The sequence below is a fragment of the Natrix helvetica genome (assembly GCF_964273705.1).
Source record: "Natrix helvetica genome assembly, chromosome: 2".
Classification (NCBI taxonomy): Eukaryota; Metazoa; Chordata; class Lepidosauria; order Squamata; family Natricidae; genus Natrix; species Natrix helvetica.
The window spans coordinates 296,095,742-296,113,364 of record NC_138552.1 but is presented as its reverse complement, the minus strand read 5'-3'; the positions used below and the strand labels follow the sequence as shown (position 1 = coordinate 296,113,364).

Genomic DNA, 17,623 nt, shown 5'->3' with positions numbered 1-17,623 from the left:
TCTAGTGCGGAAGGAGCGACCGGCGGCGGCGGAGGCGCAGCGGGCGTAGCAGCGGGCGCGGGGGAGCCGGGCAGCCGGTGCGGGGCTGGCCATGCAGGAGGAGCCGGAGGAGCCGCGGGGGGGAGAAGGCGGCGGCGGCGAGTCGGAAGCGGCGGCGGCGGAGTTCGGGCGGCAGTGGCGGCGTCTCTTCCCCGGGGAGGCGCTGCCGGCGCTGCGGTGGGGCTCGGCGGGGGCGCTGGAGGCGGAGCTGGGCCGGTGCCGGGAGGCGCTGCGGGGGCTGCGGGTGGCCCTCCGGCAGGAGACCCTCAAGGCCCGCTACCTGCAGGAGAGCCTGGAGCGCGCCCGCGCCCGGCCCCCGCCGCCCCCCACCCCGCCCCGCCGCTGGAAGAAGCCGCCTCCCCTCGGACCCCCGCCGGACCCCCGCCCGGACCCCCGCCCGCACCCCGCCAGCGGCAGCAGCAGCGAGGAGGCCGAGGAGGAGGAGGAGGCCGCGCCGGCAGGTGAGTGGGTCTCCGCACGCCTGGACGGGAGGCTGCGAAACCTCTTCAGGTAGACTGCTCCTGCGAGGGGAGGCTTCGCACCTGGCCAGGTAGACTGCTCCTGGGAGGGGAGGCTCCGGAGGGGGGAGGCTTCGCACTTGTTCAGGTAGACTGTTCCTGGGAGGGGAAGATCCGGAGTGGGCTTTGACACTTGCTCAGGTAGACTGCTCCTGCGAGGGGAGGCTCTGGAGGGGGTGGGCTTTGCACCTGTTCAGGTAGACTGTTCCTGTGAGGAGAGGCTCCAGAAGGGGACTTTGCACCTGGCCAGGTAGACTGAAACCTGCTCAGATAGACTGCTCCTGTAAGGGGAGATTCGAAGGGGGGAACTTCTTACCTGGCCGGGTAGACTGTTCCTGCAGGGGAGGCTCAGGAAGGAGCTTCACACCTGTCTAGATAGATTGCTCCTGGGAGGGAAGGTTTTGGTGAGGGCTTCACCCTTGTCCAGATAGACTTCTCCTGGGAGGAGAACCACGGCAGATGGCTTCGAAACTTGTTCAGGTAGACTGTTCCTGTGAGAGGAGGATCCAGAGGGGGCTTTGCACCTGTCCGGGTAGACAGCTCTTGTGAGGGGGGGTTCCGGAGGGGGGTTCAAAACCTGTCCAGGTACACCGCTCCTCCAAGGGGAGGCTTTTCGAAGGAGCTTTGCACCTGTCCAGATAGACTGTTCCTGTGAGGGGAGGCTCAGGAGGAGGCTTTGAAAATTGTCTGGGTAGACTGCTCCTCCAAGGGGAGGCTCCAAAGGGGGCTTTGCACCTTTTTGGGCAGACTGTTCCTGTGAGGGATGTGGGGGACAGCTTAAGGCCAGGACTGTGTCTCCCAGCAGGTCAGGACCCAGCTCTCTGTGCATGCTCAGAGGCTCTCTTCCTCCCCTTTCCTTCTCATGTGGCATCTTCTCAGGAAGTTTGGTATCTGCCGTTCGGGGAAGAGGCGTCTGGATTTTGATTATGGGACATTGGCTGAGTTGTAAAGTTTTCAAAAACAGATTGGTTTCCTGCAGGGGGTTGGACTAGAAGACCTCCAAGGTCCCTTCCCTCTTTGTTATTTTCAGAGCTGTTGCAGCTTTGAACAGTCACTAAGCGAATGGTCGTAAGTCGAGAACTCCCTGCACGGAGCAGAGATCCAAGGACTTTGATAGGCCCAAACTTTTCTCAACTATTGGAGAATTTCCTCTCCGGAAAACTTTTACTAGCATAAAAATCCCGGTTCTCCTTTTTCCATAATCCCTTCTTTTTAAAGTCACTCTCAAAATGCAAATTCCTCCCTTAGCTTTATTTCAGGAATTTTGCAAAACCTCGGGATGCAGTGTGGCTAAATTACAGATGGACACGGGAAATGTGTGTGTGTGTGTGTGTGTGTGTGGACACGCATGAATGTTGACCTGCAGGTGTGAAAAGGGGACAATCTTTGTAGAACATATTTTCCATTAGATTTGCCAATGGAAATCTCATCCTGTGTATGTCGTGTTTACATCCGTGTTTTTCAAGAGTTTTGACAACTTTAAGAGAGGCGGACTTCAACTCCCAGAATTCCCAGTTGCTGGCTGGAGAATTCTGGGAGTTGAGTCCCGTCCCTCTTAAAGTTGTCAAACTGGAGAGACACCGATCTGCACGGAGTATCTAGATAGTAAACTGAATGCTTCTTCCTTGGGGGCTGATACAAACTCAGAAATGGCTGTGTCAGTACCCCCCAGGAATGCCATAGGCCGTAGGGACTAGCACCTTAACTCCTGATTTTAAAGCGTCTCTCCAGATTATTTTTTGCTGGCCTCTCCTCTTTCCTTCCAGAATTAGAAAACTTGCAGCCACTTAATTCTTTTTCCACTGGCCTTCCTTATCGAACGGATGAATTGATGCAAGATTTGCAAGGCTGCGCGGTTCAGATAGCGTGACTCACTGTCGCGGTGCGCAAGGCAAGCACGCAACAACGAAAAGCCAACGCGTATCGCAGCAAATAGAAAAGACCTAAATGTAAAACCGAAAAGGCCCGCAAAGCTTTCAAAAGTATGACCTGGGAGGTACCTTAAAGATCATCTAGTCCACTGGTTCTCAATTTTGGCCATTTGAAGCCGACGGGACTTCAACTCCCAGAATTCCCTGCAGCTCTCAAGAGGTCAGGAAATTTCTCCTTAGCTGGAATCCTCTTTCTTTGAATTGCAAATTTAATTCCTTGGATACTTAGCAGTCTTGCAAACAATCCCTTTTTAAATATTTGCCGGTTTTTTTCGTGGGTCTTCTCTGTTGCAAACTCAACATGGCTGCCTCCTAGAACTGGGGAATTCTGGGAGTTAAAGTCCAGCCCATTTCAAGTTCCTGAGCTGACCAACAATTTGGAATTAAAGATCTGTGATCTGTTTGGATACTTTGGGTAAAATTTCTCAAGATTGTATTGGCCTTTTTAGCTGCTGCATCTGACCGGTGGCTCCGTTTTATGCTTCAAGCTCTGGAGGAGTATTTGGAATTTAATTTCGCATTTATTAATGCTGTTGTTGATGCATGACTGGTATTTAATTGTAGTCCCTGTTTAATTACATTTAATCACGGAACCGCCAAGAAAATTCTCAATAACACGAACAGCTGTTGGTATATAAACAGAGAGATTTGTTTCTGCACCTCCCGTCTGGGCGCTGATGATTTTACTTAGTTGGGTCATGTAACGTCTGCAAAAAACCCACCAAACTCGGAGACTATAAACCACCCTACAATTCTCCTCCTCCTCCTCTTCTATTTCTTCTCTTCTTCCTCCTTTCTCCTCCTCCTCCTAGCACTGATTATGCTACCTAGTTGGGTCAAGAGATGTCTGCAAGAAAACCCTCAAACTCAGAGACCATAAACCATCCCATAATAACAATCCTCCTCCTGTGCTTCACATGATCATCTTCCTTCTCACTTTCATCAGCTAAAACTTCTCTTGGCAAGTTTACTTCCCACATTTGGAATCAACTCAGTTTCCCCTTTTGGCTTCTGGTTGAATAGGCCTCTGTGTTTTGATAACGTCTCCCTCCAAAATCAAATGGTGACTCATTTTCTTGACAATAGTGAGGCCGGAGGCATTGTTCCAAGAATAATTTTATTTTTTAAAAACAATAAAGGCCCTCAAGCCCCCAGCTGCTGACTTTTGGACTAGACGGGCGTTTTCCAATCTGGTCAACTTTAAAACATGTGGACTTCAAATCCCAGAATTCCACAGCCAGCATGCTGACTGGGGGAGTTCTGGGAAATGAAATCCACATATCTTAAAGCTTCATACTTGGAATTCTGGGAGTGGAAGCCCACCCCTCTTAAAGCATGATGGCTAGGGGATTCTGGGAGTGGAAGCCCACCCCTCTTAAAGCATGATGGCTAGGGAATTCTGGGAATGGAAGTCCTCCCCTCTTAAAACATGATGGCTAGGGGATTCTGGGAGTGGAAGTCCAGCCCTCTTAAAGCAGGCTGGCTGGGGGATTCTGGGATCTGAAGTCCACCCTGTTTAAAGTTGATGAAATTGAGGACCACTGTATTAAAGGCATATCCAAAGAATTCATGTTTATTTCAATTTTCCGGTTTGGAAAGTGCACGTTGAACAGAGCCATTTCCCCAAATTCATCTCCATGTGTTTCTGGTTTTCACTAGAATGTAATTTTGTGGTGCTCATTTGATGGAGCAAAAATGGAAAAAAAACACCTAGACTGGTTTTGATTCTTTTTAATTTAAAACCATCCAGTAAGCTCCAACAGATGTAAACTGGAGTTGGGATGGGGTGGGAATAAAAAGGATTAAATTGGTATTGAAATCAAATTCCTTTCCATTCAAGACTTTTTAAAGATAAATCCAGAGCGGTCATTATCTCTCCCCGTAGTCAACCTTGCAGGGTTAGCGTTAAGGTGTTCTAAAGATGGAAAGCAGATAGAAAAGATTTCATAATTATATTATGTGGCATCTCATCGCTCTTAAAAAGGACACGGGCTTTCACTTTTCAATTTAATTTTAAAACAATTGCTTTTTCAGGCACAACTTATTTTTAGAAAGAGCATAGATTTTTCCCCCTTCCTGGATCATTATTTACTGGTGCTTCTTGCTGAATCATTTTTAATGGGGCTGCACAGATTAGTCCTAGACTTACAATGGAGCCCCAAATTCCTGTTGCTAAGTGAGACATTTGTTAATTGAAGGCTACATAAATAGAGGAATAGAATCAAGATCACGTGAAGGGTTAATACCACTTTATAAGGCCTTGGGAAGGCCACACTTGGAATCTGGCATCCAGTTCTGGTCACCACGATGTAGAAAAGATGTGGAGACTCTAGAAAGAGTGCAGAGAAGAGCAACAAAGATGATTAGGGGACTGGAGACTAAAACATATGAAGAACGGTTGCAGGAACTGGGTATGTCTAGCTTAAGAGAAAGAAGGACTAGGGGAGACATGATAGCAGTCTTCCAATATCTCAGGGGTTGCCACAAAGAAGAGGGAGTCAAGCTATTCTCCAAGGCACCTGAGGGCAGGACAAGAAGCAATGGGTGGAAACTAATCAAGGAGAGAAGCAACTTAGAACTGAGGAGAAACTTCCTGACAGTTAGAACAATTAATCAGTGGAACAGAAGTTGCCTCCGGAAGTTGTGAATGCCCCAACACTGGAAGTCTTTAAGAAGATGTTGGAGAGCCATTTGCCTGGAACGGTACAGGGTTTCCTGCCTAGGCAGGGGGTTGGACTAGAAGACCTCCAAGGTCCCTTCCAACTCTACTATTGTATTATTATTGTATTGAATTGAATTTTGCCCCATTTTACAACTTTTCTTGCCACATTTGTTAAGTGAATCACTGCAGTTGTTAAGTGAATGACATGATTGTTAAGTGAATCTGGCTTCCCTGTTGACTTTGTTCGTCAGAAGGTCGCAAAAGAGGATCATGTGACTTCCCCAAGACGCTGCAACGGTCACAAATACGAGTCGGTTGTCAAGTATCTGAATTTTGGTCAGGGGAAGGCTGCAAGGGTTGTGAATGTGAAAAATGGCTGTAAGTTGCTTTTTTCAGTGCCAAGTTTTTGGTAACTTGGAACGGTCACTAAATGAACTGTTGTAAGTCGAGAACTACTTGCGTTGCTTGATTTGTTAAAAATATATCTAAATAAAGGAGAAATAAAGGTATGGTTGCTACCCAGAGTTGCCTTAAAACAGAACATAAGAAATAAAATATCAACATGCCTTTGATTTAGGCAGACGTGGTGTCCGTTTTACATATCCATAGTCCTCGACTTACAACGCTTCATTTAATGACTGTTCGGAGTTACCACGGCACTGGAAAAAGTGACTTACGGCCGTTTTTCACACTTATGACCTTTCCGTCATCTCTTCAGTCATGCGATCCAAAATGCTTAGAAACTGGCATGGACTTATGACAGTTGCAATGTCCCGGGATCACGTAACACCTCCCCCCCCCCCCCCCCGCTTTGGCGACTTGACAAGCAAAGTCAATGGAGAAGCTGGATTCACTTAATGACCATGTTATACTAACTTAACGACTGCAGTGATTCGCTTAACAACAGCAGCAAGAAAAGTTGCAAAATGGGGTCATGATCACCGAGGAAAGGCCTCACTTAGTAACAGACACCTGGGGCTCAATTGTGGTCGTATATTTGTGTAGCGACTCCAAATTCACAATCGGTGATAGTTGAGAATTTTAAGCGCTGCTGGTTTTTTTTGTAAAGCTTTGCAAACGTTACGGGGATATTGTGCAATTGTTTAATTTTAATGTAATCTTTGATCTCCTTTCGTCTATCTGTAAAAAAACAAAATCAGTCTCAGATTTGTTTGCGAGACACAGTTATTAAGAGTGCCTGAAATGCTTTAGTTTTGGTTTGGAGGAAGGCAGGTTTCTAGTCCCTAGCGCTGAAAGAATGTCGGTGGAAGAGGGAGAGCCGGGCTTACATCTGGTGGAAATTTAAACAGCAGAGAGATTCTGGGAGGAAAGTATTTTAAGACCGTGAGGTAAAATTAGCCTGCAGAACGGCTTCATCCATTTCTCATGAGGGAAATGCATAATTCAGAATGTGGCTCAATAGGAAATTACTCAGCTCCTGGGCGGTGGCAAAAAAAAGATTAAAGGCAATCCATCCAAAGAGGAGATAAAGGAGGTAAATTTGGTTTTGCACAAGAGCAGAAATTTTATCTTGAATGACGGTCGAAGAAAACAATTTTTCTCAACCTAAGGTTCTTTAAGATGAGTGGACTTCAACTCCCAGAATTCCTCCAGCTAGCATGTAGGCAGAAGGGATTCTGGGAGTGGAAGTCCACCTCTCTTAAAGCATGTTGGCTGGGGGATTCTGGGAGTAGAAGTCCTCCCCTCTTAAAGCCTACTGGCTGGGGGATTCTGGGAGTGGAAGTCCTCCCCTCCTAAAGCATTCTGGCAGGGGGATTCTGGGAGTGGAAGTCCTCCCCTCTTAAAGCATTCTGGCAGGGGGATTCTGGGAGTGGAAGTCCTCCCCTCTTAAAGCATCCTGGCTGAGGGATTCTGGGAGTGGATGGAAGTCCTCCCCTCAAAGCATGCTGGGAGTTGAAGTCCACCCCTCTTAAGGCATGCAAGCTGAGGGATTCTGGGAGTTGAAGTACTCCTATCTGAAAGTTGCTGAGGTTGAGAAAATATAATATTGTATTTTTGGAAAGCTAATGAAGTTTGGCTCCAGCTCAGAGGTGGTCAAATCTTTTCCACTGTGTCCCAAGGCGGGATAAATTATGGAGCTTCATTCATATTGCCTTAATAAGGCAGCGTCATAGTTTCTCTGTCAGTATGGAAAATGTTATTTTTTAAAAGAAACAGAGAGTGAAGTCCGTCCATCTTAAATCAGGCTGGCTGGGGAATTCTGGGAGTTGAAGTCCAAATATATTGAAGTTGCTTGCATGGTAAAATCCAGATTTAGAGAGATATCGCCAGATTTCTGTTGGTCATCCGTCATGGGAATGGAATTAGGGAAAGAAGTAAAAATCCTGCCATGCATTGCAATGGCAGCTAAATTGGTCAGTTTTGTTATTTTTTTAACCCAGGTTTGAATCTCTTCTGCAATAAAGCTATAAAGATGGCCAAAAGGGGGGAAATCATGCAGGAGAAATAGAGTTTATTTATTTTCCTTTATCCCTCCTGAGACACAATGGAACCCAAAATTCCCATCGCTAAGTGTGACTGTTGTTAAGTGAATTTTGCACCTTTTCCCAACCTTTCTTGGCACTATTGTTAAGTGAATTGCTGCAGCTTTCACATTAGAAACCCGGTCCTTAAGTGAGTCTGGCTCCCCCCCCAATTGACTTTGCTGGTCAGAGAATCACAAAAAGTAATCACATGACCCACTGCAACAGTCATAAGTACATGCCAGTTGCCAAGCGTCCGAATTGTGATTGCGTGACCATGGGGAGGCTGCATCGGTCGTAAGTGTGAAAAACGGTCATACGTCTCTTTCTGTAGGGCCGTTGTAACTCTGAACCGTCACTAAACAAGTGGCTGTAAGGTGAGGGCTAACAGTGTTCCTCATTTAGCATAAAGAATTATTGACTGTTGATGGCAGCGAGAAGATTTTTTCCCCCCTATGGGGAACGTAAATATTGAATATTTGCTTTTTAAAAGATCCTGACACCCTTTTTCAGTGGAAAGGAAGGGCCCGAAAATTCCCAGTTTTCTTCCTTGTGGAGATGGCGAATAACGAATGCAAAGTCAGATTCCAGGCAAAAAAAATTCCTCCTTCCCCAAGTGCATTGAATAGAATAGAATAGAATAGAGGAGTTGGAAGGGACCTTGGAGGTCTTCTAGTCCAACCCCCTGCTCAAGCAGGAGACCCTGTACCACTTCAGAGAAATGCTTGTACAATATCTTCTAAAAAGACTTCCAGTGTTGGGGCATTCACAACTTCTGGAGGCAACTTCTGTTCCACTGATTAAATGTTCTAACTATCAGGAAGTTTCTCCTCAGTTCTAAGTTGCTTCTCTCCTTGATTAGTTTCCACCCATTGCTTCTTGTTCTACCCTCAGGTGCCTTGGAGAATTGCTTGACTCCCTCTTCTTTGGGGCAACCCCTGAGATATTGGAAGACTGCTATCCTGTCTCCCCTAGTCCTTCTTTCTATTAAACTAGACATACCCAGTTCCTGCAACCGTTCTTCATATGTTTTAGTCTCCAGTCCCCTAATCATCTTTGTTGCTCTTCTCTGCACTCTTTCTAGAGTCTCCACATCTTTTCTACATCGTGGCGACCAGAACTGAATGCAAATATTCCAAGTGTGGCCTTACCAAGGCATTATAAAGTGGCATTAACCCTTCATGTGATCTTGATTCTCTCCCTCTGTTGATGCAGCCTAGAACTGTGTTGGCTTTTTTGGCAGCTGCTGCACACGGCTGGCTCCTATTTAAATGGTTGTCCACTAGGACTCCAGGATCCCTTTCATAGTTACTACTACTGAGCAAGGTACCACCTATTCTATACTGTACCTGTGCATTCCATTTTTGTTGCCTAAATGTAGAACCTGACTCTTTTCACCATTGAATTTCATTTGATTAGATATTGCCCAATGTTCAAGTCTGTCAAGATCCTTCTGTATCTTAAGCCTATCTTCTGGAGTGTTGGCTATTCCTGCCAGCTTGGTGTCATCTGCAAATTTGATGAGTTCCCCATTTATTCCCATCAAATTTGAGTACTGAGCACTATTTGAGTATTGAGTACTATTGAGTATACTACTATTGCTGCGGCTTCCTTTTAAGGGCACAATCTAAGGTAGTTACGGGGTTGAAAAAATAAATTGGCAATTTGCAGGTGATAAGCTAGTTGCAAAGAGGCCATTTTTAGTAAGCTTCAGATATTTCACGAGAGTTGCAGGAATTGGGGAGGTCCAGTTTAATGAAAAAAAGGATCAACAGAATAGAATGACTGAGCTGGAAGGGGCCTTGGAGGTCCTCTAGTCCAGCCCCCTGCTCAAGCAGGATCAAGGGTGATATGGCAGCAGTATTCCAGCATTTGAGGGGGCTGCCCCAAAGAAGAGGGAATGAAACTATTCTCCAAAAAACACCTGAAGGCAGGAGAAGAAGCAACGAATGGAAACTAATCAAAGAGAGAAGCAACCTGGAGTTAAGGAGAAACTACCTAACAGTGAGAACAATTCACCAGTGGAACATCTTGCCACCAGAAGTTGTCGGTACTCCATCACTGGAGGTTTTGAAGGAGAGAGTGGACTGCCATTTGTCTGGAATGGTATACAGGCTCTCCTTCTTGAGCAGGGGGTTGGACTAGAAGACCTCTAAGGTCCCTTCCAGCTCTGTTATTCTGTTATTCTTCGCTGGGAGAGGGCCAATGTGTACGTTTGTGTGTCTCTGTGTGTGTGATTTTGGTATGTACATCCCATTCGTCATTCCACAAGAAGCGTGAGGATGTAATTAACGCACTGTGTGTAAAGGTAGTTGTCAAAATTATTTTGTTGTTTCTTGTTTTGAGAGCAACAGATGCAGACAACTTTACATACTGCTGCTTTGCATTTTTCAAAGAAATAATAATTAGAAATGCAAATAATGCAAAATAATTTACAGGAAGTCCTTCACTTACCACCACAATTGACCCGAAAATTTCTGTTGCTAAGTGAGTCAGGTTTTTTGTCCCATTTTATGACCTTTCTCATCACAGTTTTGAAATGAATCACTGCAGTTATTGGGTAAGTCACATGGTCGTTAAGTGAACCTGCCTTCCCCATTGATGTGCAGAAGGTCGCAAAATGCCCCGAGACATTGCAACTGTCATATTGCATCCTGGCTGGGGGATTCTGGGAGTGAAAGTCCTCCCTTCTTAAAGCATTTTGGCTGGGGGATTCTGGGAGTGGAAGTCCTCCCTTCTTAAAGCATTTTGGCTGGGGGATTCTGGGAGTGGAAGTCCTATCTTCTTAAAGCAGGCTGCCTGGGGGATTCTGGGAGTGGAAGCCCTCCCCTCTTAAAGCAGGCTGGCTGGGGGATTCTGGGAGTGGAAGTCCTCCCCTCTTAAAGCAGGCTGGCTGGGGAATTCTGGGAGTGGAAGCCTCTTCTCTTAAAGCAGGCTGGCTGGGGGATTTGGGGAGTGGAAGTCCTACCTTCTTAAAGCATGCTGGCTGGGGGATTCTGGGAGTGAAAGTCCTACCTTCTTAAAGCAGGCTGGCTGGGGGATTCTGGGAGTGAAAGTCCTACCTTCTTAAAGCAGGCTGGATGGGGGATTCTGGTAGTATAATATATAATATAATAGTAGAGTTGGAAGGGACCTTGGAGGTCTTCTACTCCAACCCACTGCCTAGGCAGGAAACCCTATACCGTTTCAGACAAATAGCTATCCAACATCTTCTTAAAGACTTCCAGTGTTGGGGCATTCACAACTTCTGGAGGCAACTTCTGTTCCACTGATTAATTGTTCTAACTGTCAGGAAATTTCTCCTCAGTTCTAAGTTGCTTCTCTCCTTGATTAGTTTCCACCCATTGCTTCTCATCCTTCCCTCAGGTGCCTTGGAGAATAGTTTGACTCCCTCTTCTTTGTGGCAACCCCTGAGATATTGGAAGACTGCTATCATGTCTCCCCTAGTCCTTCTTTCTCTTAAGCTAGACATACCCAGTTCCTGCAACCGTTCTTCATATGTTTTAGTCTCCAGTCCCCTAATCATCTTTGTTGCTCTTCTCTGCACTCTTTCCAGAGTCTCCACATCTTTTCTACATCGTGGAGACCAAAACTGAATGCAGTATTCCAAGTGTGGCCTTACCAAGGCATTATAAAGTGGTATTAACACTTCACGTGATCTTGATTCTATCCCTCTGTTGATGCAGCCTAGAACTGTGTTGGCTTTTTTGGCAGCTGCTGCACACGTCTGGCTCCTATTTAAATGGTTGTCCACTAGGACTCCAAGATCCCTTTCACAGTTACTACTACTGAGCAAGGTACCACGTATACTGTACCTGTGCATTCCGTTTTTGTTGCCTAAATGTAGAACCTGACTCTTTGCACCATTGAATTTCATTTTATTAGATAGTGCCCAATGTTCAAGTTTGTCAAGATCCTTCTGTATCTTAAGCCTATCTTCTGGAGTGTTGGCTATTCCTGCCAGCTTGTTGTCATCTGCAAATTTGATGAGTTCCCCATTTATTCCCTGATCCAAATCATTGATGAAGATGTTGAAGAGTACTGGGCCTAAAACAGAGCCTTGGGGTACTCCACTGCATACCTCCCTCCATGTAGTGGAAGACCTCCCCTCTTAAAGCAGGCTGGCTGGGGGATTCTGGGAGTGGAAGTCCACCCCTCTTAAAGAAGCCGTTTGAAACATATTACTAGAGTGCTGGATAGCATCAGTCTGAAAAGGGGTGTTTTTAATCTCTTTGGCAGCAAAAGGAGGCAAGGAAACCATGAATAGATTATATTTGAGATTGCCCCATGCCGGAAAAGCCTTAGAAAAGGCTGTTTTTCTGAACGCATCACGCTGTCTATTCCCCAGAATCTTTTATTTTTACATGCATGTGATTTTGACTGGCAGAAGCAAGCTGGAAAGCAGCTGCAATGAAGCGGAAAATACGCAGAAGAGTTGGTGGGCTGCTTTTTTTCAGCTTTTTTTCAACCATACGGAAAATCCAACTGTCTGCGGTTGCAAAGTAGCAAGTGGCTGTAGCCGCAGGCGAACAATGCAGAAAAGCAATTTTTCAAAAATATTAGGGCGAATTTGCACAGAGACTTTTGACGCAAGTGGAATCCTGTAGACTTGTTAAAAAGTTGGACCATAATTCCTACAACTGGGGTGCTGAGAGTTGTCGTCCTCCTACGCTTTGTGACATCAGCCCGATCATTTGGCATCAAAGCCAGAATTGCACAACAGTTGTGGTGAAACAGGAAAAACAAGATTTGGATTTTCTCTGCAAGGAGAAAGCTAACTCAGCAGGGAAGTAGGGTAGCACAGGTGAGGCAGTCCTCAAATGGAATTTTCCTTTCCCGAAGAAGGGATACCCAGGGAGTCCTCATTTTACGCCCAAAGCTGAGCCCCAAATCTCTATTGCAAAGCACATTTCGCCCCGTTTTACGACCTTTCTTGCTGCCGTTGTTGTGAATCACTGCAGTTGTGAAATTAGTAACACGGTTGTAATACAAATATGGCTTCCCCGGTTGACTTTGCCTTTCAGAAGGTTGCAAAAGGCGATCACGGGACCCCAGGACACTGAAACTGTCATAAGTTTGAATCATGCTAAAGCCAACTGGGTGACTTTGGGCCAATCACCAGGAGATGGTGAGTTCTAGTCCCGCCTCAGGCATGAAAGCTGACTGGGTGACTTTGAGCCAATCACCAGGAGACAGTGAGTTCTAGTCCCACCTTAGGCATGAAAGCCAACTGGGTGACTTTGAGCCAATCACCAGGAGACGGAGAGTTCTAGTCCCGCCTCAGGCATGAAAGCCAACTGGGTGACTTTGGGCCAATCACCAGGAGACGGAGAATTCTAGTCCCGCCTCAGGCATGAAAGCCAACTGGGTGACTTTGGGCCAATCACCAGGAGACGGAGAGTTCTAGTCCCGCCTCAGGCATGAAAGCTGACTGGGTGACTTTGAGCCAATCACCAGGAGACAGTGAGTTCTAGTCCCACCTTAGGCATGAAAGCCAACTGGGTGACTTTGAGCCAATCACCAGGAGACGGAGAGTTCTAGTCCCGCCTCAGGCATGAAAGCTGACTGGGTGACTTTGAGCCAATCACCAGGAGACGGAGAGTTCTAGTCCCGCCTCAGGCATGAAAGCTGACTGGGTGACTTTGAGCCAATCACCAGGAGACGGAGAGTTCTAGTCCCGCCTCAGGCATGAAAGCTGACTGGGTGACTTTGAGCCAATCACCAGGAGACGGAGAGTTCTAGTCCCGCCTCAGGCATGAAAGCTGACTGGGTGACTTTGAGCCAATCACCAGGAGACGGAGAGTTCTAGTCCCGCCTCAGGCATGAAAGCTGACTGGGTGACTTTGAGCCAATCACCAGGAGACGGAGAGTTCTAGTCCCGCCTCAGGCATGAAAGCTGACTGGGTGACTTTGAGCCAATCACCAGGAGACGGAGAGTTCTAGTCCCGCCTCAGGCATGAAAGCTGACTGGGTGACTTTGAGCCAATCACCAGGAGACGGAGAGTTCTAGTCCCGCCTCAGGCATGAAAGCTGACTGGGTGACTTTGAGCCAATCACCAGGAGACGGAGAGTTCTAGTCCCGCCTCAGGCATGAAAGCTGACTGGGTGACTTTGAGCCAATCACCAGGAGATGGAGAGTTCTAGTCCCGCCTCAGGCATGAAAGCTGACTGGGTGACTTTGAGCCAATCACCAGGAGACGGAGAGTTCTAGTCCCGCCTCAGGCATGAAAGCTGACTGGGTGACTTTGAGCCAATCACCAGGAGACGGAGAGTTCTAGTCCCGCCTCAGGCATGAAAGCTGACTGGGTGACTTTGAGCCAATCACCAGGAGATGGAGAGTTCTAGTCCCGCCTCAGGCATGAAAGCTGACTGGGTGACTTTGAGCCAATCACCAGGAGACGGAGAGTTCTAGTCCCGCCTCAGGCATGAAAGCTGACTGGGTGACTTTGAGCCAATCACCAGGAGACGGAGAGTTCTAGTCCCGCCTCAGGCATGAAAGCTGACTGGGTGACTTTGAGCCAATCACCAGGAGACGGAGAGTTCTAGTCCCGCCTCAGGCATGAAAGCTGACTGGGTGACTTTGAGCCAATCACCAGGAGACAGTGAGTTCTAGTCCCACCTTAGGCATGAAAGCCAACTGGGTGACTTTGAGCCAATCACCAGGAGACGGAGAGTTCTAGTCCCGCCTCAGGCATGAAAGCTGACTGGGTGACTTTGAGCCAATCACCAGGAGACGGAGAGTTCTAGTCCCGCCTCAGGCATGAAAGCTGACTGGGTGACTTTGAGCCAATCACCAGGAGACGGAGAGTTCTAGTCCCGCCTCAGGCATGAAAGCTGACTGGGTGACTTTGAGCCAATCACCAGGAGATGGAGAGTTCTAGTTCCCGCTTTAGGCATGAAAGCTGACTGGGTGACTTTGAGCCAATCACCAGGAGATGGAGAGTTCTAGTTCCCGCTTTAGGCATGAAAGCTGACTGGGTGACTTTGAGCCAATCACCAGGAGACGGAGAGTTCTAGTCCCGCCTCAGGCATGAAAGCTGACTGGGTGACTTTGAGCCAATCACCAGGAGACGGAGAGTTCTAGTCCCGCCTCAGGCATGAAAGCTGACTGGGTGACTTTGAGCCAATCACCAGGAGACGGAGAGTTCTAGTCCCGCCTCAGGCATGAAAGCTGACTGGGTGACTTTGAGCCAATCACCAGGAGACGGAGAGTTCTAGTCCCGCCTCAGGCATGAAAGCTGACTGGGTGACTTTGAGCCAATCACCAGGAGACGGTGAGTTCTAGTTCCCGCTTTAGGCATGAAAGCTGTCTGGGAGTTATTCTCCACCAATAATAAAGAGGGAGGAATGAAAACCAAATAAGGAAATAAATAAATGGAAACTGAATTCAACGAATGTTGAAGAAGAAGCAAATGGGATCGCTTGCAACCAGCGCTGTGCCCACCTGACCTCCCTCCCTCCCTCCCTCGCTGCGTCTTTACGGGGTGTCCGTGCCAACCTCTCCCCCAGGGGGAGCCCCCCAATTCCCCAGCTGGCCCTTTCCTGGCAGCTCCTTCCTCCTGGGCACCTGTGCCATGGAAACATGCCAGCCACGGCACCCAAGGGAAGGGATAGCCGGCCACGCCTAGCTGTTGACGCCAAGGATGCCCACGGGGCTTTTCAACGTAAGCCATCCTTTGGGGCATTTTTTGGGGGTGCAGAGCTTCAGCCCTTCTCCGTCTGGGTCCCCCAACATGGAGGGGGCACCCCGAAATCACCCGCCTCCGATGGCAGGCGAAAGGATATTTGCATTTTTTGGCATCTCTGCTTGGCACTCTTCAGGTGCTAGGAAGGCAGGGAAGGGCTGGGGGGGCTCAGGAACACTGCCAACCTTCGCTGGCAGATGAATTAAAAAGGGGAATTTTAATTCAGGGGGAAAATGGGGTGAAAAAGAAGAGCTCAATTTATTCTGGGGGCAAAGGAGGCGGGAAATCTTATTAAACGTAAATATTAAATAGTATGAAATGCCCTGTATGGATTGTCCTGGATTTACAACCACAATTAAAGCTGAAATGTACCGTTTCTGAGTGAGACAGTTGTTAAAGAGAGTTTGGCCACATTTTACGACCGTTCTTGCCATTGTTGCGAAGCAAATCACTGCAGTTGTTAAGCGAGTTGCACAGTTGTTAAGTGAATCTGGCTTCCCCGTTGACCTGGCTCATGAGAAGGGGATCACGTGACCCCAGGACGTTGCGACCGTCATAAGTATGAGTCAGCTGCCAGGTTTCTGAATTCTGACCCCAAAAATCATGAGGATGTGGAAAATGGTGATAAATGTGAAAAAGGGTCATGTCCATTTGTTATAACTTTGGTCACAAAAATAATAGTTGTAAGTCAAGAATTACCTTTATAAATAGTCCTTGAGTTATGACCCTCATAGGCCTTCCTTGTTCATCGCAGGTGTGAACCATGACAGTCATAAAGCATATCGGTCACATGACCATGTCCACCCCTCTTAAAGCATTCTGGCTGGGGGATTCTGGGGGTGGAAGTCCTCCCCTCTTAAAGCATGCTGGCTGGGGGATTCTGGGAGTGGAAGTCCTCCCCTCTTAAAGCATGCTGGCTGGGGGATTCTGGGAGTGGAAGTCCTCCCCTCTTAAAGCATCCTGGCTGGGGGATTCTGGAAGTGGAAGTCCTCCCCTCTTAAAGCATGCTGGCTGGGGGATTCTGGGAGTGGAAGTCCTCCCCTCTTAAAGCATCCTGGCTGGGGGATTCTGGAAGTGGAAGTCCTCCCCTCTTAAAGCATGCTGGCTGGGGGATTCTGGGAGTGGAAGTCCATCCCTCTTAAAGCAGGCTGGCTGGGGGATTCTGGGAGTGGAAGTCCTCCCCTCTTAAAGCAGGCTGGCTGGGGAATTCTGGGAGTGGAAGTCCTCCCCTCTTAAAGCAGGCTGGCTGGGGAATTCTGGGAGTGGAAGTCCTCCCCTCTTAAAGCATTCTGGCTGGGGGATTCTGGGGGTGGAAGTCCTCCCCTCTTAAAGCATGCTGGCTGGGGGATTCTGGGAGTGGAAGTCCTCCCCTCTTAAAGCATGCTGGCTGGGGGATTCTGGGGGTGGAAGTCCTCCCCTCTTAAAGCATGCTGGCTGGGGAATTCTGGGAGTGGAAGTCCTCCCCTCTTAAAGCATTCTGGCTGGGGGATTCTGGGGGTGGAAGTCCACCCCTCTTAAAGCATGATGGCTGGGGGATTCTGGGAGTGGAAGTCCTCCCCTCTTAAAGCATGCTGGCTGGGGAATTCTGGGAGTGGAAGTCCTCTCCTCTTAAAGCATTCTGGCTGGGGGATTCTGGGGGTGGAAGTCCTCCCCTCTTAAAGCATGCTGGCTGGGGAATTCTGGGAGTGGAAGTCCTCTCCTCTTAAAGCATTCTGGCTGGGGGATTCTGGGGGTGGAAGTCCTCCCCTCTTAAAGCATGCTGGCTGGGGGATTCTGGGAGTGGAAGTCCTCCCCTCTTAAAGCATGCTGGCTGGGGGATTCTGGGGGTGGAAGTCCTCCCCTCTTAAAGCATGCTGGCTGGGGAATTCTGGGAGTGGAAGTCCTCCCCTCTTAAAGCATTCTGGCTGGGGGATTCTGGGGGTGGAAGTCCACCCCTCTTAAAGCATGATGGCTGGGGGATTCTGGGAGTGGAAGTCCTCCCCTCTTAAAGCATGCTGGCTGGGGGATTCTGGGGGTGGAAGTCCTCCCCTCTTAAAGCATGATGGCTGGGGGATTCTGGGAGTGGAAGTCCTCCCCTCTTAAAGCATCCTGGCTGAGGGATTCTGGGAGTGGAAGTCCTCCCCTCTTAAAGCAGGCTGGCTGGGGGATTCTGGGAGTGGAAGTCCTCCCCTCTTAAAGCATGCTGGCTGGGGAATTCTGGGAGTGGAAGTCCTCCCCTCTTAAAGCATGTTGGTTGGGGGATTCTGGGAGTGGAAGTCCTCCCCTCTTAAAGCAGGCTGGCTGGGGGATTCTGGGAGTGGAAGTT

At 48.2% G+C, this 17,623-nt stretch overlaps 1 protein-coding gene and 1 long non-coding RNA gene across 2 annotated transcripts in view; one reads left to right on the top strand and one right to left on the bottom strand.

The window, feature by feature from the left end:
* The window catches only part of LOC309388305, a 393,048-nt gene that overhangs the window by 223,360 nt on the left and 152,065 nt on the right, over positions 1-17,623 (bottom strand). The gene's annotated exons all lie outside the window — the stretch shown is intronic.
* Positions 53-17,623, top strand: part of ABR (ABR activator of RhoGEF and GTPase) — a 167,669-nt gene continuing 150,098 nt past the window's right edge. Inside the window, 1 exon segment of the mRNA XM_081945401.1 lies at positions 53-500. Coding sequence (XP_081801527.1) covers positions 92-500 — 409 coding nt within the window. The 5' untranslated portion in view covers positions 53-91.